The sequence below is a fragment of the Odocoileus virginianus genome, chromosome 27 (genome assembly GCF_023699985.2).
Source record: "Odocoileus virginianus isolate 20LAN1187 ecotype Illinois chromosome 27, Ovbor_1.2, whole genome shotgun sequence".
Taxonomy (NCBI): domain Eukaryota; kingdom Metazoa; phylum Chordata; class Mammalia; order Artiodactyla; family Cervidae; genus Odocoileus; species Odocoileus virginianus.
In genome coordinates, this window is record NC_069700.1 from 26,865,434 (window position 1) to 26,891,577 (window position 26,144).

At 57.6% G+C, this 26,144-nt stretch overlaps 1 protein-coding gene across 3 annotated transcripts in view; it reads right to left on the reverse strand.

The window, feature by feature from the left end:
* Window positions 1-266: 266 nt before the first annotated feature.
* TTBK1 (tau tubulin kinase 1) overlaps window positions 267-26,144 on the reverse strand; it is a 41,758-nt gene continuing 15,880 nt past the window's right edge. For all 3 annotated transcript variants that reach the window (XM_070456402.1, XM_020914222.2, XM_070456401.1), the window contains 3 exons: window positions 24,031-24,592; window positions 4,232-5,793; window positions 267-3,587 (listed from right to left, as the gene is read on the reverse strand). In XM_070456402.1, the coding sequence (XP_070312503.1) occupies window positions 3,197-3,587; window positions 4,232-5,793; window positions 24,031-24,592 (2,515 nt within the window). In that variant the 3' untranslated portion in view covers window positions 267-3,196. The remainder of the gene's footprint in view (window positions 3,588-4,231; window positions 5,794-24,030; window positions 24,593-26,144) is intronic.

The following is a 26,144-nucleotide window of genomic DNA, read 5'->3' on the forward strand; positions in this document are numbered from 1 at the left end:
AAAAGTCTCTTGGAGCCAGGGGAGCAGAGAGAGCCTGAGCTTTGCTATCAGAGACCACAGGGCCATCCCTTTCCACCCACGTGACCCTGCACAAGTTACCTGTATGCACCCTGAGCTTCCATGTTCTCTTCTGTAGACAACCAACCTCCAGGACAGTCCCTCCTCACATTCCCACCAGCCTGCTCTTTCCCCCCTGCCTACTCCCAGCCCCAAGGCCTGGGCTTTGCCCTATCCCCCAAAGGAAAAAGAGTCCAGGCTAACAGAAAGAAAGGTCCACAGGCTTTTTAATGGTGTGATGGCTACTTCCCTTCCGAGACCCGATCTAATCATGACAGCGGCTTCCAGGGTGCTGGGGTGGGGATGGACAGGTGCAAGGTGGGCAGAGGCCATGCAGTGACTAGGAGGGGTGGGGGAGGGTGTTACATTCTGTTTGGCATGTAAACATTCTTCAGTGGCTTCCCCAGGGAGGGGAGGGGCACCTCCCTGCCCCTCACCCCATGCTCACCAGGGCTGATTCCCCCTGACCCCACCCCAGCTGAGAAGACTGAGCAAGCCAGGCTCCTGCAAGGAGCTGGGAAGGAGGCAGCCCACATACTGGGGGCACGGCTCCTCACCTGCACCCTCTTCGTGCACAGTGCGGCTGGGGAGGGGAGGCATGTTCTGGGGTGAGCAGACCTGCATCTGAGCCAGTGACACAGGCTGTGGCGATGGGGAAATGCTGGAGGGTCTGGTGGTGGTGGTGTGACACTCTTTTATAGAGAAAGAGGCTCAGGACTGGGAGGGCTTGGTGGGCAGGAATGGGTGCCCAAGGGGGAGGAGACTGCAGTGGGAGGTGGGGGCACTGGAAGGTGTGTTTTCCTCTGCCCTAGACCCTTCTGAGGCGGGGGGGAGGAGCAGAGTCAGTCCCTTAGCCCCCCACACACTTGCCCCCTCCCCTCCTCCCCCACCTCGGTGACATTCAATGACGCAGAGGCCTGAGGTCAGTTGGGAGCCCTAGGGAGGTCCGGAATCCCAAGGGCAGACAGGGTTTTGCGTCTCTGCCCAGCTCAAGTGCTGGGTGAAGCTAGAGTGTGGGATGGGTTTGGGGCTCTCTCAGGCCGCCCCCTTTTTCCTCCCAACACCAAACCAGGGTGTTGTTGGTCCTGGGGCAGGGGTGAGGCTGGGGGGCCCTACATTCACGGTTCGGTTGGTGGCAAGGAGCAAGCCCAGGACCTGGGCACCAGGGGTCATGCCCTGGTCCCCACCTGGCACGAGCTGATTGTCATTCGAAGAAGCTCTAGGTGGGAAGGAGTGGCCCCTCCTCCACCCCCTCTGCTGGACCCAGAGGGCAGTAGAGGCCTTGGGATGGGTCTCGGGTTGACAAAGAGGGCTCTGTCCGGAGAGGTTTCCTGAGTGTTCTGGGAGCTTCTGCGTCAGTGAAGGGTGAACCTTGAAGGCCATCCACCCTGGAGTCGTCCCCTGGGCTGGTCTGCAGAGAAGCCACCACCTTGGCATAGAAGCAGCTGCCCAAGCCTGCCGATTCTCCATCAGGGGCTTCAGCTGGTGCCACCAGGCTTCTCTTGGGGCCAATTTCCTCACGGGCATCCTTCTAAGTGATGGCGGCTGGATGCTGCCAGACCACTAGGGCAGGCTGAGGCCTTTACTCCTCTTCCCCGGGCTGTCTTGCTCTGCTTTCTGTGACCCAGGGAAAAACAGAGGGGCCATGCCAGGGGACAGAGGCTGGGGTGCTGAGGATGGAGGAGGACCGCAGGGGCCTGTCCCAAATGGGCAGGGTTGGCTATCCCCTCTGCAGCCCCTTGGCCCAGATGTAGGCAGTTGAGGCTGATGATGAGTGGGGATGAGCTATTCAGGAGCCAGACCCAGGAGGAGGCCCTGTATCCATTCGTGGAGCAGCGCAGGCCTCGCCCTCAGCAGGGACTACTCAGCCGCATGGGCTGGACAAGAGGGGACAGGCTGAAGGGTGAGCTGCAGGTGGAGGGCACTGGGGCTGGACCCATCATAGAAACATACAATCCAGAAGTGAGAAGGGCCTTTCTGCCTCGAGTCCAGGGGCCAGCTGTCTGTCTGTCTGTCTGCCTATTTCTGCTATCTCTCCCACTGGGGGAGATGATGGTCTGATCCAGCCCACTCTCCAGAGCCAGGAGGACAGGGAGGGTGATGCAGCCAGGACTGGGTCCTTGAATCTCCAAAGGGCCAGTGCAGAGAAGATGATAACCATTCTCTACCCCCACTGAATTCAGAAGAGAGAGAAGTTGGCTGAAACCGCAGTAGGCAAGATTGAGGTTAGATGGCAAAAAGGAATTCCTGATGGTGAGGGGTCCTGAGCATTAGATCAGGGGACCAAGGGAAGGGGTGAAACGTTTTTTAAAGCCCCCCCCCTTCAACTTCCCACTGGGAAACACTTGCCCAGGAAAGCAGCCCCCACACACTTGATGGTTCCCACACAAACTTAGGGGAAGGGGGTCGTTGTACCCTAGAGGTGCGAGGGAGCACCCTTCTCCCATCACCTGCCCACTGCTTCCCACAAGGGTGGCAAGAACGGTGCTGACTCTGCCGCAGGTCAGACCTGCCCCCTCACACCTGAGTAGACCAATGGCTTCTAGGTCTCACCTCCCCAACTCCAGTCTGGCAGCAGAGAAGAGGTCTTTCCAACCACCTGAGCTCCCAGGGGATGGTGGGATTAGCCCCTAGTGGGAGGCTGGAGCCTCCATTTCTGGAATTTGAGGCTGCCTTTCACAGGTTTGGGGGGGGGTGGGGACTTTGGCTGGAAGAGGGTCAGGAGGAGGGAAAGATGCCACAGGATGTGTAAGCAGAGTTCCCTAGGGGAGCATGGGGAACAGCAGAGGCCTGGTGGGTGAGCAGGGGTCCCCATTAGTGGAGTCCTTGGTGAAAAGTCGCTGAGCCTTCCCCGGGGCGGAGGGTGAGCCTGCCCCACCTGAAGGGCAGCAGGAGGAGAGGCGGAGAAGGGGAAGGATGGGGAGGCGGGCGCTCCCCCGGGCCGGTGCCCCGATCGGCAGGGCCGGCGGGTGGTCGCTGCGTGTGCTGGCGCGCGTCCTCGCGGGTGCAGGCGGGAAGCTGGGTGCACGGGTGGCGCGCGTCAGGCGCCTAAGGCTGTGCTGGGAGCTGTTTCAGTGTGGCCGGCTGCGGGTGGGGGGCCGGGGTGAGGGTGGGGGGCCGCAGAGAGCCGCGCGCATCATTATCTGGCCCCCGCCCGGCTCTCCGCGGCCCCCGCCCGGCCTTTGGTTGCTGCGCGCTGAGTCTGGACTTTCCCTCTGGGTCCTTTCTTGGGGCCCCCCAAAGGGGAGGGGGTGCCTTCAGGCTGCGCCCGGGCCTGCGGGGCGCCCCGGGGTGGGGCGGGCCCGGGCCGGGCCTGGTGAGAAGGGGAGGGGCTCTCTTTTCGGGACAGGGACCGGCTCCGCGGGGACGCGCTGGGATGGTGCGCGGAGGAGGCGGGGAGGCCGGGACTGCGCGGGGCTGGGGGCCTGGTGCCGGCTGGGGCTCGCCCGGGGCCCGGGCCTCGGCCGGAGGACTGTTTGGGACGGAGGTCAGCAGCAATGGCCGTCCCTGGGGGCTTCTGCAGCTGGAGCCTGCGGAAGATGCAAGAGGAGGGCAAAGAACAAAAGGAGAGACAGTTTCAGAATCTCCCTGGGCGCTGAGCCCAAATCGTGCATCCTCAGAGGTGGATGAGCCTGAGGATGAGACCTTGGCACAGACGATCAAACCGAGGCAAACAAACTGAGGCGTGGTGCCCTGTCCTGGAGGACGGGGCCTCTAAGGGCCACCCTCCCCCCTCTCCCCCGACCCCCGCCCCCCGCCCGGGCTGCTACCAAAAGAGCTTGCTACATGCTTTCTCTGTCTCTGTTTCATCTTTACATTCTACTGCATTATATACTCATGCTTATATTAATATGGCTAATGTTTTCTCCCAACTATTCTAGGCTTTATCTTTGAGCTTCAAATGCCCCGTGGCACACCAGAGACTGTATGTGGACCCCACTATCCCCCATCAGCCTTTCCCAAGCCTGCCTCCTTGACATCCCTCCAGACACTTCCTTGAGCCCAGTGCCAGGGCTGGGACCCGAGTCAGAGGAGAGACTGGGTTGGGGAGGTGTAGCTGGATTATCAGTATCCCTTGCATCCAGGGAAGCCTCCCCTGGAGGAAGCCTTCTGTGGTCACCCTCTGCCACGCCTCCCCTGCCCCCGCCTCACCGGACTGGCAGCGGCTTCTCACCTGCTGGTGATGGCTGTGTCAGATGCTGGGGCCGCACCTTGGGGTCTGTCGGGGGGCTGCTGGGCTGTGGCAGGCGTGGGCATGCGGACGCTAATGGGGCGGGGGATCCGGCTCCGGGTGGCAGCTGCCCGCCCGGCTTTCCTGGGCACCGCAGGCTCGGAGGCAGGTGTGTCCTCCTCTGAACCTGTGCCTGAGAGAGTCTCAGAGGCGCGGCGCTGCTCCTCGCTGGAAGAAGACGAGGCCCCAGAGGCCAGGCGCAGTAGCAGGCGGCCCTGCCTCTTTTCCATCACCAGCCGTGCCAGGTCTTGCTGTGGTCGGGCCCTCTTGCCCCACCGCTCTTTGGCCGACAGCGAGCCAGAGGGCTCCGAGCCCGTGTCCTCCTCAGACAGCAGGACAGGGATTCGGCTCCTGGGGCGAGGGCCTGGCACGGCGTGGCGACTAGGAGAGATGGTGGCCAGTTTTTCAGGGCCTGGCTCCAGCAGGGACACGGGGGCAGGCCCATCAGCCAGGGCTGGGCCGTTGGGCAGTGAGTCTGTGGTCACCTCCAAGGGGCCGCTCCCCGGGGGTGCTGACACGACACAGCTCTCCAGCCCTGACAGGGCAATGCCATTCTCCAGGTGTGCAGAGGCCCCTTCCTCCGCCACCCTCCCATCAGAGGGCACCTCCAGGCCCAGCTCGCCCCCAGAGCTGAGCTCCTCAGACCGGGAGGCTTGTCCACCGGAAGACATGACATTGAGGTGAGTTTTCTCCGCAATGTGCACAAAGGTCCTCTCGACTTTGGTGAAGGGTGAGGAGGTGACTGCCACTCCCCCTGCCCCGATTGCCACCGCTCCCGTCCCCTGCCCTGCCACAGGCCCAGGGGGCTTGGGCTCGGACTTGAGGACGGAGGACAGGGTGCCTGGCTCCGACACGTCCAGCTGGCTGCCAGTGGGCTGGGGCCGCTCCTGATGAGGGGTGAGGGCGGCCAGAGTGCCCAGGTCGGGGTCGGGGGCCAGGTCGGCAGTGACAGGCGACTTCTTCATGTCACCAGGGGAGACGAGCACCAGCGTTTTGGAGCCCTCCTCAGGCTCCAGGTCCCCGTCAGCCATCGAGGCCCGGCCCCTGGACTCTTTCTGATCATCGGCCAGCAGTGTGGAAGGTGCGCCCTCCTGGCTCCGGTCTGTGCTCCTCTCGCTGCCCTCGCTGCTGGAGCCGCTGTGTGGCCCCAGAACCTCCCCCAGGGCCACTGCCTCCTCCTCCTCCTCTTCCTCCTCCTCCTCCTCATCTTCCTCTTCCTCCTCCTCCTCCTCCTCTTCTTCTTCCTCCTCCTCCTCTTCCTCCTCTTCTTCCTCCTCCTCCTCCTCCTCTTCCTCCTTCCCATTTGTTTGAGGCTGAACAGGAGCCAGTGGGACCTGGGGGGGTGTGAGTAGCATGTGCGAGAAGCCCACCCTCCGGACCCTGTTGAGCAGCCGAGCCCGTTCACGGTAATCAGAGAGATCCTTCTTGAAGTCCTGGTAGGGCAGGCTCAGGGGCACAGCTCGTGGGAGACCGTTCACCTCAAACGGGGGTGCCACGGAGAATACCTGCAAGGGGCACACACAGGGACCCACTGAGGTCACCGCCCTGCTCCTGGGCCTGACTGCACCTGCAGTCTTGGAGGCCCGCCACAGTGTGCGTTCCACTAGAGCAGGCACAGAGGCTTGTTTAGATCATTGTTCCATCCCAGGTGCCTAGGCTGGTCCCTGGGACCTAGTAACTGCTCAATAAATCTCTGATGACTGTTTCCATGCTCCAGGTCCCCTGGAAGTCCCAGGCCTTTATCCCAGTGGCTCTTCCATCTCCCAGTCTCCCCTTAACCCCCACTCCTCTCCTGTATCCCACATGTACCCTGAAACCCAGGTGTGCAGAGGCCCCTTCCTCCGCCACCCTCCCATCAGAGGGCACCTCCAGGCCCAGCTCGCCCCCAGAGCTGAGCTCCTCAGACCGGGAGGCTTGTCCACCGGAAGACATGACATTGAGGTGAGTTAATTCAGTCAATAGAAGAAAATGACAACTGCAAGCCATCATAACCACCATATAGATCAACCCTTCCTTTTGCAGGTGAGGAAACCAGGTCCAGAGAGGAGCAGCAAGTGTCTGGGTTGCCCTCACTGCCTCCTCATAGAGTACAGTTCCTCAATAGCCAGGGAGTTGGCCGCGGGGCCACCAGAACTTGTCAGGGCACAGTTTGGACCATCCTCCACCCCATGAAGTACAGGCTGGGTCCCTAGAGCTCCAGCCCCCTTCCCACCTGCCTGTCAGCCAGGAGTTTTCCAGTCCTCTGTAGGTGCATTTTGAGTCCACACTTCTCCAGAAAGTCACAGCCAGCCTATGAAAGACAGTTCTTTTTCACTTGATTACTTTTGTCCCTTGGAAGTTTTGGGCAGAGTCCTTGGCCATGCGATGGCATGTCCTTGTTTTTCTAGACTCTTGCCACATCTCCCCTCAGCCTTCTTCCTTCCATCAAAAGACCTGAGCATCTTACCAGGGCCTCTGCTGCTATGTCTTCTCTAGCTCCACCCTTGTCAATCACACATCCCTGGGCACCCACACAGCACCAGGCCGCATCAGGGCTGACATGGCTTTGTTCCTGGGGGGATGGTACGGACGGTATCCAGCACTTTGTTAGCCTTTTGAACACACAGGGCTTCTGTTTTCTGAAACACAGCCCTTGCAGACCCGAAGCCCTGGAAGGGCTCCAACACCTTCAGGGGTCATCCAGACTCTCAGGGATTCCTGCCAGGCATTCCTCTTGAACATCTGTGTCTGCTGTCCTATCCCCATGGGCACAGCCCTATCCTGCCTGGTGGTTCCCCAGCCACAAGCCTGATTTATTTTTTTTCCGTTCTGCATTGTCCATCTGTTCTTCCTACAGCTGCCCAAGTGTAGGCAATCTTCCTGAAACTTAAATCGGATCTCATTTCCCCCTCTTTCAAACCTGCAGAAACCTATGGTGGGCCCCACAGTCCTTGGGAGATAGTCCCAATCCTTGGCTTGGCATATGTGCATCCTCACTCCTCCCCACTCCTCCCTACCTCACCCCACCCCATCCTAGCCCATGATCTGGCTCCTACCTCCTGCTCCAACCTCACTTTGCTCCCCTGCTTACATTCCAGCAGTTCTCAAAATACAGTTTTCTCATACTTCTGATCCTTCCCTAGGCAGCTTCCTCTGCCCAGGGGTCCCTCTCTCTCTACTGACATGACACATTCTTATTCTTCTTCCAGCACCCAGCTCAAACAGCTCATTTTCCCAAAAGCTTCTTGTCCACCCAATAAGCAGACTCCACCACTCTCCTTGTTTTCCCACATCCTTCCTTCACAGAACCTTCCACCCTCTGTTTCACAGGCATGCCTTTACATGGTTCCCTCTCCTGATAAATGGTGAGCCCCTTAAGGGTTTTCCATTCATTCATGCATACATAAAGTCCTTGAATGTCTATTGTCTTGGCCTCTGTGTTAGAGGCTGTAAATTTGTGGATCAACAAGACAGACCTGATCCTTGTTTTCATAGAGTGTGCAGTCTCTAGGTTAGGAAGTGAGATGGGGATAATGCATACTCCACAAAGGCTGTGACCAGAAACGAGGTCATATAAGCAGTGGGTCTGGCTTATAGCAGTGGCTTGATAAATGTTAGCTCCCTCCCAACCCCATCCACCCCCGCCTCCTACCCCCTGCTCTGGCTTACCCTGGTTTGAAGATCATTACCTCCTGCCTCAATCCCAGAAACTCCAGGATGCCATACCTATGGAGGTAGGAAAAGAAGAGGCTCTCCAGCTGAGGTCTCTGTGCACTCAGCCCATAGGCAGGTGGAGAAGAAGGAATCCGCAAAGCCAAGATTTGCTCAAGGCTCTGACTTCTCCCCTCCTTAACTGTTATAACCTTCCTCATGCAAGACAAGATAGTGTCAGACACCAGACAGGACCCCAGCACACTCCGGAGTGTGTTCTGATTATGTGTTTCTCCTGTCTGGCTCAGAACCCACCCACTGAGAACCGGATACATCCTACTCAGCAGGGGTATCCTTCAACCCCACCAAACCACTTCCTCAGCAGAATCCCAGCCTATTTTCCTGCCCATCTCTGACATTTTGGGCATCCCTGTTAGAACGATCTTTGCCCCTGCCATCTGGCCAATTCTTGGATCTCTCTGGAAAAGCCCCATCCAAAGGATGGATCCTCTGCTCACAGTGCCCACATTAGATGCTCATAGGTGGAATCCTCTCCCCTTCCATCTCAAAGCTCTCCCCTTCCATTACATGGGAGGGATGAGGTATCTGCACTGGAAATCAGGCATCACTGATAATATCAGACTGGGAAACTGAGGCCTGGAGAGAGGCATCAATAGGCCTGAGTCACAAAGGCACACTAGTCAGGCTAGCCCAGAACTCAGAATTCTTTCCACTGCTTCACTGGCCTCTCACCCTCCCAAGTGGTGAAACTCGGGACCCTCTGCCCTTCAGCAGAGCTGTGAACCTCAGCGAAGACACAGATTTACCCTAAGGGTCACCCTGGCCTGGGCATGCTTGGTTTTCTGTTTCAAAGCCCCTTCCCATCTGGCTCCAATTTGGGAAGCACCAGGGCTGGAAGCACCCCTCCTCCTCCTCAGAGAGCAGGAAGTCCTCACTCACCCTTTCTGGCCTCTCCTGGATGCCTAAATCCAGTGAGTATTCACCTGTTCACCCAGGTGATCCTGTGCCTGTTCAATCAGCCAGCGATCCCTGGACAGCCCCTGTGCGCTTGGCCCTCCAGGCCTGAGGACACCACGGGAGGGGGACAGCAGTGACACTCCCCTGTTCTGCCTCAGAGGGGAGAGGTAGTGCTGGGTGTCAGCGAGGGGAAGCCGGCGTCCGTCCGGGGCAGCTCACACCTTCCTGGTCCCTTCTCAGGGCAGGGACGCTGTCTGACTTCAATTTGCTTACTGTGGTTCTCCAGCCTGCTTGGCACAGCGTTACTTGGGGATGCTTTTTAAAATTACAGAGCCCCAAGTCCTACTCTGCAGATTCTGTTAGGTCAGAGATAAAGCCCAGAAATCTGTTTCAAGGCTCCCTGGTGACTTGGATGGAGTTGGGCCAAAGGCAGATGCGGTGAGGGTGTGGGAGGAGGGGAGGCAGGCCTTTGGAGCTGAGAAGCTCGGAGAGAATGGAAGCCTCAGCCCTCCCCTGCGGCTGCTGAGCCCCAAGCAGAGGCATGTGGCCTTCTCAGCTTCAAAGCTCGGCCCAAGTCCGGTTTACTCCAGTCAGCTGGAAAAGTGAACAAAGGCAGATGGACCAGACTCCAAACTGACCCGGCCGCCAGCAAAACCAGGCTCTCCTCAGCCTTGACGCCTGCTATTGACACTGGAGACAGGTTACTCCCCACACCCCCCATCCGCACACAGCACCCATTGAGCAACTCTCTGACCTGGACCCAGGCCGAGCCCAGGCTCATCAGTCCACAGTCCCAAGGTCAAAGAAGGCGGGCTGCCCGGGGACAAGAGGACTATGAGCTCTGACACCCCCACCCCACCCTCACTGCCCGGTGGAGAGGGCTTTGTGCCTCTCACAGCAGTGCCCCCCACCCCCAGAGCAGCTGCCCAGCACATACCTCCCTGCCCCCGCCACGGGAACCCCCACTCCCATTGCCATAAGTGCCTAGACTGACAGAGATGAGAGGTCAGCAGGGTACCTCCTCTGCTGGACTCTGCCTTTCCCAGAGTCTTTGCCCATCTGTCTGGGTCTCTACACTCCTACCACATCTGCCAGGCCAAGAGCCCTCCCTCTGCTCTTTACCCCCCATCCAGGGGTGCCACCCACACCAGGCACCCTGGCCCATGGCAGTCATCTGAGTGAAAGGGGTAAGATGACCTGGGAAGACAGCTGCTACCGTAGGTCTCTACAGATCCTCACACACTTGACCGCAGATCTCAGTGCCTGCCCCGGCTGCCCCAGGGCAAGGATCTCTCAATGTTCTGGCGGTCAAAAACCACAGCTGTAGCTTGCCCTTTCTGGCCCCCACACTTGCTTTAGGCCCCAAGGGGAAAGGTATTAGTATCTTCCTCTTTGGGCGCTATGGCTGCAGGCCCGTGGGGGTACGGTGGGGGACAGTGAGACGGTGAGGCCCCCTCCCCTTTGACCCCCTCCCTCTGCAATCTCTGCAGTCTCTGCGACCCTCTTCTTTGGTCCCACCCTCTCCTTGACCTAGTTCTCCCTCAACAGGCATTCTAGCCCTGAGTTCTCTGGGCTCTGCACAATCCAGTCTCTCACGGATTCCCCTCAACAGACCATTCTCCCCCAGGCCAGGGGTCCTTCAGATCCCCCATCAGGGCAGGGGACAGGGAGCAGGGGAAGCCTCCCCGTGGTCTCCTCACAGGGTTCTCTGCTATTGTGGCTTCCCACCCCCACCACACACTTGGCCATAATTGTCTGATCCACCAAGAACTGATTACCACCTTCCGGCTCCCCATCCCCCCTCCAGCAAGCTGGCCATTTCCAGTCAGGCCAGAGACCAGAGTCCACCCCCAAAGCCCTCCTCCGGATGAAAGGAGACAGCCAGCCAGCGGCAGCAGTAAGTGTTGCTCAAGTCCAACTAGGTTGAAACTTCCTAGGGTCTCCTCCCTCTTTCCTCTTTGGCCTGTCTTAGCTGCTGGCTAAGGTAGGAGTGGGGCTGCATCCACTGATCTGAAATTTGCCACCCCCAATCCACCACCCCATCTCCGAGTCAGCAAAAGACTAGCCCCTGGCCTCTGCGCAGTCCTGCGACCCAAGAAGTGGTGGGTTAGGAAGGAGGAGGAGGAGGAAAGAAAGCAGGCAAGGCGCAGGTTCCTGGAAGGCGTCTTTAATCAGAATTTGGTAGTACATAAGCTCTCCGGATTGTCTGCATTAACATACAGGGACTTTAAAAGGCACAAGATCCCTTGCACAGCGACGCCTGACGGCGGGGCGCCCCCCACCCCCACCCTGCGTGGCCGTGTGCGCGGGGGGTGCAGAGTCCGTGTCCTCCCCCTTCCCCCCCACCCCGGCGGCGCCGCGCGTGTGTGTGTCGGTTTCAAGTGTTGGATTTGTACAGTACTCGCAGTCTAGGGGCAGGGGCTCAGTGCATGCTCTTCTACCTGGGCCCTGGGGGGGCCCCCCTAACGCTGCTCTGTACACTGAGGACACACCCCGGAGAGAGAGAAAGAAAAAAAAGGGTCCCATCTTCGTGTGTGTGTGGTTTTGAAGTTTTTCGTGCATGCTTATGGCTGGCCAGGGTTGGGAAATAGTGCAAGCTTATAATACAGTATTATTGCAGTACAAAATGGGGGGCGGGGAGTTATGATGGGATGGGGAGGCCCAGGAATAAACAGGCTGGGATTCGGGACCTCCAGGAGGATCCTCTCACCAACCCCCTTCCCATCCCTGTCTCCCAACGCTGGGAGGGGGCTCCTCGGGCCCCTGGAGGGAAAAGGCTGCGCTGGGCCCTCAGGCCGAGCTTCCCGCATCCCACCAAACAAACCTCCCAGAGGGGCAGGGGCCAGCCCTCCACTCATTCAATACTGACAGCCACAAGGGCTGGGAACCCCACTCCTCTCCCACCGAAGCCCCTCCAGGTGGCTGGGGGTGGGGGGTGGGGAAGGAGTCGACGGAGCAAGTGCAAAGGAAGCAGATGTTGGTCCCTGAGTTTTATTTGCGGGGATGGGGAGAGAGAAGAGCTGGAAGTGGGGGCATGTTTGGGGACCCCCAGGGCCCTCTGTGGTGTAAGTTGGGTGGGGCAGGAGACACGGAGGCTGGGGTTGGGGCCAAAAGGGGGGGTGTTGGTGGCTCTGAGAGACCTAGGCTCAAAGCTTGGCTCCCCCTCAACTCTGGGCTCTTTGGCATCCAACTGCAAGGCCAATTTATTTGGGGCAGGGAGGGGAGGGGGCAGCCCTGTAGGCGGTGAGGTAACAGGAATCCGGTGTGGGCAACCCAGGCTCTTGAAGCCCGGGAACTGGCCAGCTCCCCCTCCCCGCCATAGTCAGCACCCTGCCCAGGAGTACGGAGGGGCGAGGCTTCACACCCGCCCCGACCCACCCTGGGGCTGGGGTCCAGAGCCGGCGGAGGGGAGCCAATTCAACCATAGCGCGGGGCGGGGTGGGAGGCGGCGGGCGGCTGGGGGACGAGAACCCGGGGAGGATTTTAGCAGCAGGCAGCTCGGCGGGGGCGGGGAGCAGAGGCTGATGCCCGGGGGCACCCGGGAGGGTTACTCTGGCGACGTGAGCGGCGTGGCTCCAGCTGAGGGGCTCGGAGGCCGGGGGGTCGCCTGGTCACGCCGCGTAGCAGCTAGTTAAAAAGACTGGAACGTACATTCGTGGTGCAACGGCCACGGGAGCGGGGACAGAAGGGAATGTAGGGGATGGGGGTTCCGATACAGTGATAAACCTGCCAAAGGGGCCCGGAAACACGATCCTCGTGCTCTCCTGGGCCGGGCCGCTAGTTTGCTGTCCGGAGAGTGCATGAAGTGTGCGCGCAGCTACGGGGGTGTGTGTGTGTAGCAGAGAGAGAGAGAGCCTGTTAATCGTGGCAAGGTGAACCCCAGACCCCGCACCCCTACAGCCTGTGCGGGTAAAAGGGAGGGTAGGTGGTGGGACGCACGGCGGAACCAAGTGGAAGCGGAGGTCTCGGAAGGTTTCCATAGTCCTTTGGGCCTCATTGCCCCTCCTCCCCACGGCTTCTCAACTCTTCACTTGGGGGCTGGGGTCGCCGTTCAGGCCCAGGGGCTCCCTAAACTGGGAAGCCCACTGGGTGGTGTGGGAAACCACTGGGGATGTTTGAGGGTTGTGGTCCTCAGTCTAGGAGCCTCTCCCTTAGGGAGAAGGATGCTTTAAAATTTTCAGAGGCTGACCCCACCAGTCCTGGGGGCACCTCTGTCCCTAATAGGAATAATGCAAACTTTGGGGACGTGCCCCCCAACTTAAGGAGAGTGATCTGCCACACTCCTTGTTACCAAGGACTGCCCATGGGGGTGGGCTGATTCCTGCCCTATGGGGTGGAATCCAGTAGAGTTTGGGGGTGGGGTGGGGTGGTGTTCAGGCTTTCCTTAGAGGTCTATGCTTCCATCCTCAGGTACCAAATCAACCCGAGGACAGCAGGGGATATGGCGTTCTCTATGTTTCCACAGCCAGTGACCCCCAGAGCCTCCCTAAGCATGGTCCTCTCCTCTGATCACCCAATATAGACACACCTCCACAGCTCCTCTGCTCACCTAGTGGCCCAGGCATCCCAACCACTGCCCGGTCAGACAGCACCACCACTCCCCAGAAAAGGGGACCTAAACAGGGCAGAGGAGAAACAGCAAAGGAGGGTCCTGGGACTCCCCACAAAGAGGAACACAGCTTTTCCTGGGATTGAAGGGGCCTGCCCCTCCTGGCTGGGGGAGCAAGGGTTAATGTACCAGCATGGCTCAGAGATTCCACCATTCCTCCTTATGCTGGGCAGGGCCATTCCTTTTTTCCCCACAACTGGAATTGCAAAGGAAATGGCTGGGATTGGGATGCTAGAGGTTGTGGTGAGTGTTGACTGGTTATTGCTGTGACCCAAGCTGCCTTAAGTGGGTGGGGGTGTCTATTCATTACTGAGAATTTACTAGTGCATTTTTCACTGACCTAGGATCCTGTCCTACAGAGAAAATACTGGTCCTTTGAGGAGGACCCCACTTAACATGAACAAACCCACTGGCCCACACACACACTTAGGCATACACACCATGAGCTCACTGACATGTACACACAGCACATACCACACAACCCCACTGGCCATGAGCTGCCTGTTCTTAAGAAGCCCGCCCATGTGAGTGCTTACAGCCTTGGACAGATGAGGGTAGGGGGATCCTCAGGTGCTCAGGGAGTTTGCTCAGAGAGGCTGCAAACTGAGTTCAGGGTCTCTGCTCGTAAACCAGTTTTGTTTAGTTCACACAGTGATTTTTCTTTAAAAAGTTGTTTTTTAAAAAATTAGATGCCAATATTTTAAAAGAGTGAGATTTCACGTTAAAGGTGGAAGATCCTGGCAACAGTTGGTTGAGCTGAGGATGGTGGGGGTCCCTTTGTTTACCACAGTCCCCACAAGTGCCCTCTCCCTGACACTACTTGGCTCCTGTTGACATGAGTTGAGTTGGTGACACTCATCTCAAATCTCCATCGTCAGTGGTATGAGTGTCAGTATTTGCCCTGCCTGTGAGCCTGACCCCAGGCATCCCACCAATACCACTGAGGACAGGGTTTTGAGCACCTGTTTTCTCATTGGAACACTCACTCCACCCACCTAATCCCCAGAGCTGCTATGGGTATGCTTGGGGCCATGTGGGACTGAGCAGTTGGGGGTCTCTGGAGTGACCACCCAACCACCCCCAACTCCATCCCATGTCCAGGTGGGATGGAGAAGGAAGCAGAGTCTGATTCATAAGTAACTTCCTTCTTCCTCAGTAGAGCAAGGAGGGGCCAACCAGTAAGGACAGTAAATAATAAACAGACCAATACACAGATTGAAACACTTTAAAACTCCTATCAAACAAGTCCTCAGTTATTCGGCATTGGCGGGGGTTTTAATATGCTTTTGTAAATTAGATATTCTGATTAATCCATTTAATGCAGATAATACTGGGATTTACTTCCTAGGCTATTATGAGGATTAAATGAGTTATTTTTGTAAAGTGCTTAGATCACTGCCTGGCACATGATAAGCTCTGTGTGCCAGTGACTGTTAAATAAAATAAATTAATTAATAATTGGAAGCCACCACTACATGCAGGGTGTGACTTTAAAGTACAAAAATAGCATCTTCCAATACAATAAAGAGTGCTGCTCCTTTTCAAAGCTGACCTCGGGGAGGCTATGTGTTCTCCCCAGGCAGGGTATCTTTTCTTGAAACACTCTGGCATCTTCCTTGGGAAACCCTTAAGAAAAAAGAGCTTGACAACACTGCGGGCTCACAACTTCCCTACCCAGTCCAGGACCTAGAGACAGGCAACTGGACTCCAAACCACACGCTCCAACACACGTGGCTTCAAATAACCTTAAATGTTCCAAAAGTCAGAGCTACCCTCAAAAGGTAATAATATCAAAACCACTTCCTGTTAGCTCAGAGCTTTATGGCTTATAAGACAGTTTCTCCTCCACTACGGAGGGCATATAAAAAGATGTCCCGCAAAGGACAAAATGTTTTGAGTCATGATCTTTAAAGGACACACTCTTTTCCACAATAATCAGTTCTTGGGTGTGTGTGTGTGTGTGTGTGTGTGTGTTTGAAAATTCAGCTACTTTGGGAATGCTAAACAGGATTCCCCACCTCCAAAACCTTTGGAAACACTGAAGAAGTGAAAGTGAAAGTTGCTCAGTTGTGTCTGACTCTTTGTGACCCCACAGACTGTACAATCCATGGAATTCTCCAGGCCAGAACACTGGAGTGGGTAGCCTTTCCCTTCGCCAGGGGATCTTCCCAATGCGGGAATCGAACCCAGGTCTCCTGCATTGCAGGCGGATTCTTTACCATCTGAGCCACCAGGGAAGCCGTAATACAAGTCTGATGCTAAATGGAGGCTGAAGCTAGTGCCGTCATCTTTGATAGGTCACAAGGCACTTTGGGATCTTAGAGTACCGCAGAGTTCTGGTCACGGTGTGGGAGCTGTGCTCAGGGTGAAGTAGTAGAACCCTCTGGAAGGAAATGCCGGATAACAGAGGGCTTGGTTTCATCTAATCCCAGATAGCGGGGGCCCTGCCCCCACTGCTGCTGATTGTGGGGTGGCTGGTGGACAGACTCCCCTTCATTTCAGCCCCTGCCGCCACCGCCAGAGAGGGTGGAAAGAGGGCCAGAGGAGAGCGGGGAGGGAGGCGGGCAGTGCCAGAAGGCGGGGAATAGGGCTACTGGCCATCCCACCCCCCAACTTTGTGCTTTGATTTTTCTCTTTTCCTGAAGGGTCTACCCTGACCCCTCCTCTGCCTTCTGCCATCACAGGGCACAGAGCCACCCAAAACAGCCCAGAGGGCAACAGAGTCTTGGACCTGGGGAGGTTCAAAAATGAGCAGTCAGGATGGAGGTGGGTCCCAGTTTGGCTTTCATTCCCAAATGGGGAGGGTGCTCTTGGCCCAGCTATCCTTAAGCTATCCTTTTGGAGAAAGGAGGGAGGTGAGTATGAGCTTAGCCCACATGGATGAGCCACCTATGAGAACAGTTTGGCTCAGGGCACTGTTCACCAACTGCGGCACCCCTAGGTTGAGGCAGGGGCCCTGATGCCTCTGCTGGAACCAGAGACAGGAGATGAAGGGAGATGAGTTGGGAGAGAAGCAGACGTCAAGTGAAGAAGGAGGGAGAAAGAGGAGCCAGGATGATAGTAGGTACATAGGAAACTACCAAGGATTACACAAACATCTTTCTGATTCCCTAAGAGACACACACGCTCACACTCATACACACCCACCCACACGGAACTGCAGCACTGGGCAACTTCAGTGGGTGCCATTCACATCAGGGTCTGTGTAACTGGCACTCCCTAAAATTGTGCAGTGCACAGCCTGAGCATCTATCCATGGCAACCCTGCCACATGCACACATTCTCATACATAACCACACTCATACTCATAAGTGTACCAGCACACAAGCACACACACAGAGGCAACCTTACTGCAATAAACATTCTGCAGACCTTCAGGCCTTCTCCTCTCCTTCCCTTCCTGTACTGGTACTGCCCATCCTGGAGCCATCTTCACCACTGCCCCATTCCCCAGGGAAACAGAGGTGCTGGATGACATGAGCAGGAATGAAGACAGAGGACCTTGGGGTCCCTGCAGTGACAGGTTGGGTGCTGAGAAGCAGGCAGAAAGAGCAGTCTGGCATCCTGATCCCCTCCTGTCTCCCGATCTCCCTCTCATCAGCCTACCAGGTGTTCTGTCTTCACCAGCACCCCTGGGGACCGAAAAGCTTGGCTGAGCACCCACTGGAAGAAGTCACCCTCTAAGAGGGCCAGTGTGGTGGGACTGCTGCTGTCTGGAATTTGTCCTGAGCTCACAGGTCTCACTCACCTCATCCTTAACAACCACCCTCTCTGTCACAGCTACTAGGCAAGGTGCATCACCCTGAGGCCCCAGCTCACTTTGAGGGGCAGACCCCAAACCCCTCCCTGTGCGTCCTTCCCCAGCTCCTAAGGAGCTGGGCCAGGCAACAGATGCCCCGGGGGAGGGGCAGCCTACAGTGGGCTCAGCTCCAGGACTCCTGGGTTGAGATGCAGGAGGGCAGGGCATTGTCCTCCGTGACTGTGGCCTGGGAAGGGCTCACTGGGTCACAGGGCCACTTCCTCCCACGTCACTGAGTACAGAGGCACTTTCCCACCAAACCCCAAAGCTGGCTGGCCAGGCCCCTATCTCATACACAGGGCCACACACCTCGCCCTGCCCAGAGAGACAGACACACAGCACACCAAAAGGGACCGTCTCTTGGCATCTCCTTCCCAAGGGTGGACCATGCCCAGCCATGCCAAGAGATCACGGATTAAACATGATAATAAGCGCCGTCCCAGACTGACTGTGACCCAGCACGCCTCTCCCTGACACCTTGGTTTCCACCGGACTCTGGACCCACTGGTGGCTCCAGCCCAGGGCCCCTGTCCTGTCCCAGAAACTGCACCAACAGCCCCACCCCTCCCTGCACCATTTGGCTGGCACCAAGCAGAGGGAGTTGATGGAGGGGGTGAGGGGTGGGGGGTTACAGTACCTTGGGCCAACGTTATAGGGGCTGTATTGCATGACAGGGAGGGTCAGGTTGTATGAGTGTGTGATTATTGCGTCCTGGGAAGGAACCACGGTCTCTGCCTGCTCCCCACCCCCCCCACCTGCCCCCTCCAGGAGGGGGGGGGCCCAGCCTAGGTCTTGTGGGTGAAGCGGGCCCACACCTGCTGCAGCTGTGACCGCGAGATGCGGAGCACCGAGGGCACGAGTCTGTGGTTGCCGGCGGCCAGGGGCGCATGGCGCCGGTGGGGCGCCCGAACGGGGCTGCTCTCCGCCGAGCGGCTGCGCTGAATGAGGGAACCGGAGGAGCCGCCGCCGCCAGGGTGAGGGTAATGCTCGGTCTCCAGCGTGGAGGAGGAGAACACGGAGGACGCCAGTCGTCGCAGGGGGCTGTACCGCGGGAGGGAGTGCCCCGAGAGTCTGTCCTCCTCCAACTGAAAGAGACCAAAAGAGTGGAGGGAAAAGAGGTGTCAGGCACAGACTCGATCGACAGCTCCGTCTCGGGGGGCCACCCACCGCTGACAGCCCCTGCGGCGCCGGCGTCACGGGCAGGTGGGCAGGGTCCGGACCGGCCCATTCTGCCTCACCACCTAGGCTCCGGCCTCCAACGCCCTTCCCCCACCTCCTCCTCACACCATGGTCTCCTCCCGGAGACCTTGCTCACTCACCTTCTCCAGGAAGCCTTCCTGGCTTAGCTCTATATAGCTTGGAGTTCCCTCTGGGCTGGGGAAATCCTGCCCCCTCACCCTAGAAAGACCGCTCTAAAATGTATTGGCATCTGTGCACCATCTGTCTCCCCAGCTGGACTCTGTGCCCTTCATGCGGTCGCGCGAACACCAGCTGAGTGCCCTCTGCGACGTCAGCCCTGCCCCCACGCTTACTGTCTCAGTGACGAGGTGGCAGAAGGGAAGGACTCTAAAGTCCGACTACACATTTGAATTCCAGCTCCACCACTTAATACCTGGGTGACCTCAAGCAAGTTACTTTACTTCTTCATGCCTCAGCTTTCTCATCTGTAAAATGGGGGTAACTGTGGTTTCCTAAGACTCTTATGAGGATCAGGTGTTATAATATGCAAAGCCTTAGAATAGTGCTGGCCATGGTGTAAATGCTGTGTCATGTGAGTTGTTTATCACTCTCAAGAATGCAGAAAGAGTTTAGAGGACTGGGGGGTGGAGGAGCCAGTTGAAGTCATTTCTCCCAGGCAGCTTTTCCCTGTCCTCTCTAAAGTTCAGAGATATGGCAGGGCTTGGCCGCCTCGCCTGACCACCCATGCTCTGCTGCCCTCATACCCTCAGAGGGAAAAGGGAAAATGGGCTCCATGTCCCAGGCATGTGGGGACAGGAACGATGACTTGGCTGTCATCAGGCCTTGCCCTTTCTGACCCCAAGCTCTTCCTGGGACCAAGGCCAGTTTACATAGCAGTGAGGACTGGCTGGGCCAGCTGCTAGAGGGCTGAGGAAGGTGCCCCTGCCGCCACTGAAGGGGGGGCGTCTAGGGACCCGGCACGGAAAGGAGAAGAAAGAATATTTTGTAGACTCGTCTCACACTCACTGCCCTTACCATATTTTCCCCTCCTGCTTCTTCGTGGCCAAGTCTAGGATCCTTCTCAGCTAGTCCTGTCTGCACTGAGGGTTAGGTGACCAGGGCCCACGTGGGGATACCGAGGGCCAGCGGAACCCACCGTTGCTCACACCCTTCTCAAAGCACATGTGGGGGGCTCCAGTTCAGCACCTCAGGCAGAGTTTGGTCAGCAGCCAAAGGGACTTAGTTCCAGCACGTCCTGCCCTCTCAGGCCAGGCACCACCTGTGGCCACCTCCCTGTCCTCCGTGCCCAGCTGAAGTGTCGCATCTGTTTTGAAGCCACCACAGCTTTCCTGGAAGGCTGGCTCCATTCTGAGCAGACAAGAGCCCACCGTTATCTCCCTGTGGCCCTTGAGTGTAAACACCGTCTCCACCCCCTTGCCTGTGAGCCTGATTCATCTTTGTCCCCCAGCCCCTTGCACACGTGGCAGGGAAATGTTCTAGGGGCTGCCAAACAAATGTCCATGTCCTCAGGAAATGTTGACCTGCTGGGTTATCAGCCAGAGACAACTGGTAAAGGAGGGTAAACATCCCTCCCCTAGATCCCACACTCTGTCCACTGCCCTCCCCTCTGGCCTAGCTTTCCCAGCCACTTCTGATTTGCACGGTAAATTCCAGAGAGGAGAAATCTAGGTGTGTGTAAGAAAAAAAAAATTCAAGTGTCATGGTACGCATGCCAAAGAACAACAGATACTCTAAGACTGCCTGGTTCCACATTATCCTTGTCCTTGCTCCCCACGGGGGTAGGTGACAGATGAGCAAGTGTTCCTATCTTTAAAGATTGCTTTTAGGAGGAAGTTCACACATCAGACCCCGAGCAGACGGAGCTGGGACTCGGAGCGGCTTCCTTGCACAAAGGTGGTAGGGTGGGATCCCTACAGGGACTTCCTGCCTGCCCTGAGCCACTTAATCTAGGTATGTTACAGGATGCAGGGAGTTCCACAAACTGTGATTCCATGTGCAGTCAGGTGTGGAGCCCTCACCCAGGCTCAAGACTCTTTCCAGACCAAAAGAAGGGAAAAAAATATGCCAGTCCATTCCTCTCTCTTCCCCTGCCCTCGGCGAAGGAAGGGCTAGACTTCATCCTGCTGCACTGAAACGCTGGACAAAACGTCCTGCCCCATGTGCTCACACCCAGACACACACAGAGACACCACCACACACGCCAACATGCCCACAGGCACACCTGCTGCCATGGCCCAGCCAGCGGGTGCACACATGTGTGCACACGCAGCACACACACATCCACACACCACAAAGGCTCTTTTTAACCCTGCACAAACTATCTGTCTCTGGTCTGTTTGCTCCCCCTCCCTCTCTCTCTCTTTTTTTTTTTTTTGGTCATATGGCTCGTGGGTTCTTAGTTCCCCAACCAGAGACAGAACCTGCACCCCCTTAAGTGGAGCACAGAGTCTTAACCACTAGACCACCTGGGAAGTCCCAGATTCAGCCTTGTCTTTTTTTTTGTCTGCACTGCATGGCTTGTGGGATCTTAGTTCCCCGACCAGGGATCAAACTTGCATCCTTGGCAGTGAACATGCCTAACCACTGGACTGCCAGGGAAGCCCCTGATCCGCTCTTAAACACACAGCCCTCAGACTGTGTGGCTCCGAGCACAGCCCTGGAGTCAGCTGCCTGGATTCAAATCCCACTTGTACCCCTTAGCAGCTGGTGACCCTGGGCTCCACACTTAGCTCCTCTGAGCCTCAGCTTCCTCACCCTGTAAACGGGGGTGGCCTCTGCACTGTGTCATTGTGAGGGTTCCATGGGAAAAATACAGAAGCTCAGGAGCAGTGCCGCTGTTTATTCTCATTAGAACCATCACTGTGGTGACTACCCCACCAGCTGGGACACTGTAGATGTCCGGGGTTCTCCACGCACCACACGCTCTATAGACACTCTGAAGGTGCACCCACATGTGTGTACGTGGACACACGGACACACCTACACACCACTGCACACTCTTGGGTAAGCTGACACAGAAGAGCACATACATGGCTGTAGGATGCGGCCCAAGCTCGTGTCTGCACTGTGGAGAACCAAGGCCCACACAACCTAACACCCCATCCAGACTCTCACGACTCATTGCTCGCTGAGACGGGCAGTGCCCACCCTTGTCACCAGCAGGACCTGAGCCCAAGACTGACCGTACAGCAGGCCTGTGTCTGCTCCCCCAAATCTCACCCCCTTGGCTGGAATTCCCCAACGTGAGGCTGACTCCAAGGACCAGGGCGGGGCATCTGAAGGTGAGAAAAGCCTCCCAGATGGCTCAGCTGCACAACACTGAGACCCCCCTGGCCTACAGTCACCAGGAAGAGACTGGAAGGGCCCAGGTCCTGAACTCGGCCTCTTGACTTTAATTCTGGGCTTTCTCTCCACCCCACACAGACCATCGCCCTCTGTCCCCCTTTCTAGGCTCTGCACCTCCCGGGAGCCCAGCCTGTTGTGTGTCTGATCTCTGATGCCTCTGGTCTCTGACACAGAGGCACAGTAGGTGTGGAAAGATGAGGTGATGAATAAATGAGAGGGGATCAAGGGAGCCCAGACGGATCCTGCTCCTCCTCCTGCTGACCCAGTGCTGGTTCTGGTGGGAACAGAGCCCAGGTCAGCAACATAGCCATGCTGCCCAAACCCTGCCCTGGCTGAGCCTCCAACTCAGGCTAGCTAGGACCTCTCAGGGTGGGAGCTCATGGTCCCCATTTTTTGAGCCTCCAGTTTTCCAGCATCCAGGACAAGGCAAGGATGTACAGTCTCAGGATCTCAGATTAGAGACTGTCTCTTCTACACACCAGGAGGGGGCCTGAAGACAGTCCTGTCTGGAGCCGCCTTCTCCGGGCACCAGGGTCTCCCGGCCAGGCCTCCTGACCTGAGTGCTCAGTGGAACTGGCCTGGTACCCGGCATCTTCCAGAGCCTTCCACGTGCAGGACCCCCACAGGACAGTTGAGTGGAACGCACACGGGCCCTGAGCCCTCCAGCATCACTTCCTTGGCTCTCCTCAGTCCTCTGAGGGGACATGGACCCCATTCAGCACCCAGGGTGAGTGGTAGAGCCACTTCCTGGGTCAGAGGTCAGTCTCTGCACCACACAGAGAAACCCGAGCAGGCCAGGGGCCTTCTGCCTGTTTGGACACCCCATATTTGCCAAAAAAAAAAAAAAATAACCAGAATACCATGAGACGTGCTGTGACCCCTCACCCCCACATTTATGATGCAGCCACCACCAGACCCCTCTCTGCCCATCCTGTCTCAGCCCTCAATACTCCCACATGAGAAGGCGCCACAGCGACCTGACTGGGTCCTCCCAGGGCTCCCAACATGCCAGCCCCTCTGCCTGGTTTAGGGTCCCCCCACCCTGGCTCCTTTCTTCCCCATCACTGTCCGACATCCTGGCTCTCAGAGTTCACTCTCGGCACAGAGCCTGCTCTGACCACAGGACACCCCCCGCTGCCCTCACCCCCCTTCAGCAAGCTCTTTCTTGACTCCCCGGGAGCCCTCTCCCCAGATGTTCCAGGCTCTCGCCCCTTCGTCTCACTCTTTTTCAAGGTGTGAATGTTTCCCAGCTCTGCCTTCACCCTGGGCTCTCCCCACTCCACATAGTCCTCTTGAGTGACACCACCTGTGGACTACGAGATCCCCAAATCCACATCTCTCACTGAGATCTCTCTCCTGAACCCCAGTGCCTCCAGAGTGGACATCCCCCAGGTACCATGAGGTCACTGCGCCCAAATCTGAGTTGATGCTCCCTTTAAAACCACTCAGTGACGGCACCACTGCCCACCCAGAGCGCCGGGTGTCAGCGGCAACTCCCTCGGTCCTCTCCCCAACACCCCCAGGCTCCATCCACCCTGCCCCATATCCAGAGTCCCCACCTGCTCCACACCACCAGGGCGCTCTTCTGCTGGCGCCTGCCATGTGGCCTTCCTATTGATAGGTTTGTGCCCCTTCAATCTATTTTCCACACAGAACCCAGAGGGATCCTTCAAAAGTATCAATGTCATCATATCACACCCATGCTTAAAAGCCTGCCATGCTGTGCCGTGCTAAGTTGCTTCCGTCGTGTCTGACTCTGTGTGACCCCATGAACTGCAGCCCACCAGCCTCCTCTGTCCTCGGTGACTCACCAAGCCTTCAGAATCCGGCCCCAAGGCCAAAGCCCTCCCGGATGGGGCCCTGGGACCCAGATAGCAGCCTCATCTGCTGCAACAAGCCGATCAGTGTTTCTGATTGCCACCTCTGGGCCTTTGCATACCCTGTCCCCATGCTCTAGGAGGTCTTTCTCCTGTTTTGTCATCTGGCCAGAAACCGAGACTCGACTCAGAACCCTGCCCGCCACAATCATTCTTGCAGACCCTTAAACCTGTCTCCCTTCATCACTGCTGCAACCGTTGGGTGCTAGCTGGCAGCCCCCGGGGAGTACACAGGAGCGCTCTCAGTTGCACGCCAGGACTGTGGGCATTGGGGATGGGGAGTGGGGTGTGAGCCCAGCCTTACCTGTCTCTGCGGGCCCGTGGGATCCGACTCTCTCCGTCGGGGGCGGGGTCCAGAGTGCAGGGGCGAGTGGGAAGGGCTGCCGGGCGTGGGGGGCTGTGATGTCTCTGACCGGCCGTCAGCCTGGCTCAGTTGGGGTGGCGGGGGCTGGGCCGGCGTCAGCCGCAGGTCCTCCTCGGCCAGCGTGTGCATGCCGCGTCCCCGGGGCCGGACGGCGGGCTCTGGCCCTGGCCGCCGCCGCTCCTCAGCCTCCTCAGGCAGCGGCCGCAGCTCCTCGGGCTCCTCGTCCGTGGTGCCCGACGTGCTGGGCTCAGCCCCCGGGGGGAAGTCCTTCAACTCTGTCTCCTTGTCGATGATGACCCACTCTTTGCTGTCGAAGTCCTCCTCCTCGGCCAGTGGCACCGAGCGGAAGGCGTTGCTCAGGGCCTCCTGCTCAACGGAGGCTGACACATCCATGCGGCCGCTGGCCTGCCGATCGGCGTGGCCGGTGTCCACTGACAGCATCTGGGCCGGCTGCGAGGAGCAGGCTTGGCGCGACGGTGAGCCGGGCAGATCCATCCGTGACCTGCAAAGCCACCCCACGTGGGGCTCAGTGCCCGGCCTCTCTGGATCCCCAAGGACCCCGAGGTGGAGCTCTATGCCTGGGACCTCCTGACTCTGTCCTTCTCCTACCCTGGGCCAGGCTCAGCCACCTGCTGGGTTATCACCCTGCAACCTCAGTCCTTGCAAAGAGCTCATGCATTCATTCAACACACATTTTTGAATGCTTACTATGTTCCAGGAATCTAAACACGCAGTAAGTAAAATTCTTGGGCTCAAGGAACACTGTCCTCCAGACCATTCCCAGAAATTTGGATCTTCCTAAAGATAACTTGATGCTTGCCCAGCCAAGGCTTCCACCCGCTCCAGGCTTGCACCTGATGTGCCCAAGACGAACACACCCACCTGGCCCTCGAGTATGCTGATGGTTTTCTGGCCTCTTACCATCACCCTTCAGGCCTACCTGGCTGGTTTCACCACCTCCAACAAATTCCAGTGACTGACCCCCCACCAGCCCAGGACAAAGCCCACATGCCTTAGTCTGGCATTCAAGGCCCCTGGCAGCCAGACAGAGGCCCTGTTTCCCATTTACCCTAGCCAGACCCATCTCAAAATCACCTGCTTTTTCCTAAATTTTTCACACCTCTGTGCCTTTATAAATGCCTCTCCTGCCGCACAGCCTGCCGTTCCACCCTGTGCTGTCCACCCCAGCTCAGTGTCACTTCCTATAGGGAGCTGTTCCCGCCTGCATTGATGGGGGGCTAGTTTGCCCTGGGGAGGCTAGTTTGCCCTCCCAGGGCTTGCCTGTGTCCCCTCACGTCACAGCACGTGTGTGTTTATGAGTCTGTCTCCCCAGGAGGCAGTGAGTTCTGCCAGGCAGGGGTTGGGTCCCCTCTGGCTTTTGCTTCTGGGACACTGATTCTACCTGGGGACATCTCTTTCGTTGTAATCTTAACCTGTGCTGTGGATCTCACATGACTTGCTGAGGTTCTCAACTGGGGTTTACTGGCCCCAAGGTGAGGATATTCCTCAGGAATGCTACATGAGGAAGACGCCGGATGCTACACAAGGAAGAACTGTCCTCCCCCACATTCCAGGGTGCCCTGCTGAGAACCGCGCAGAACTCACTCACACTCAGGCTGTGGGCAGGGGGCTGACTGCCATCCTCCCCCCAGCATCAAGCCTGTGAGGGGAGGGGTGCAGATCAAAGCCTCCTGTCAGCCTTTCTCAGCGTCCTCCCACCCTGGCCTATGTGGGCCCCGCCAACACTAATCTGCACAGCATTTTTATCGATTTGTTCATAAACTTAAAAAAAAACAAAGGGAGGTCACCCAGGTCTTACATTCACACTCCCATTTAAGTGGCTGACGTCACTTGCTTTCCCAAGAGCGTGGCTTGTTTTGATGGACATGAAGGAGAGAGGGGACCAGAGGGAGAGAGAGGCTGAAGATAGGATGGTGGGGGGGGGGGGAATTGAAGAAAGCAGGGAGGGGCACACCCTGATCCCATCTGCTTCATACACTCTCCTGCTCCCACATGCCCCAGAGCCCCCAAATCCTCTGCCCTGCTTGAGATCC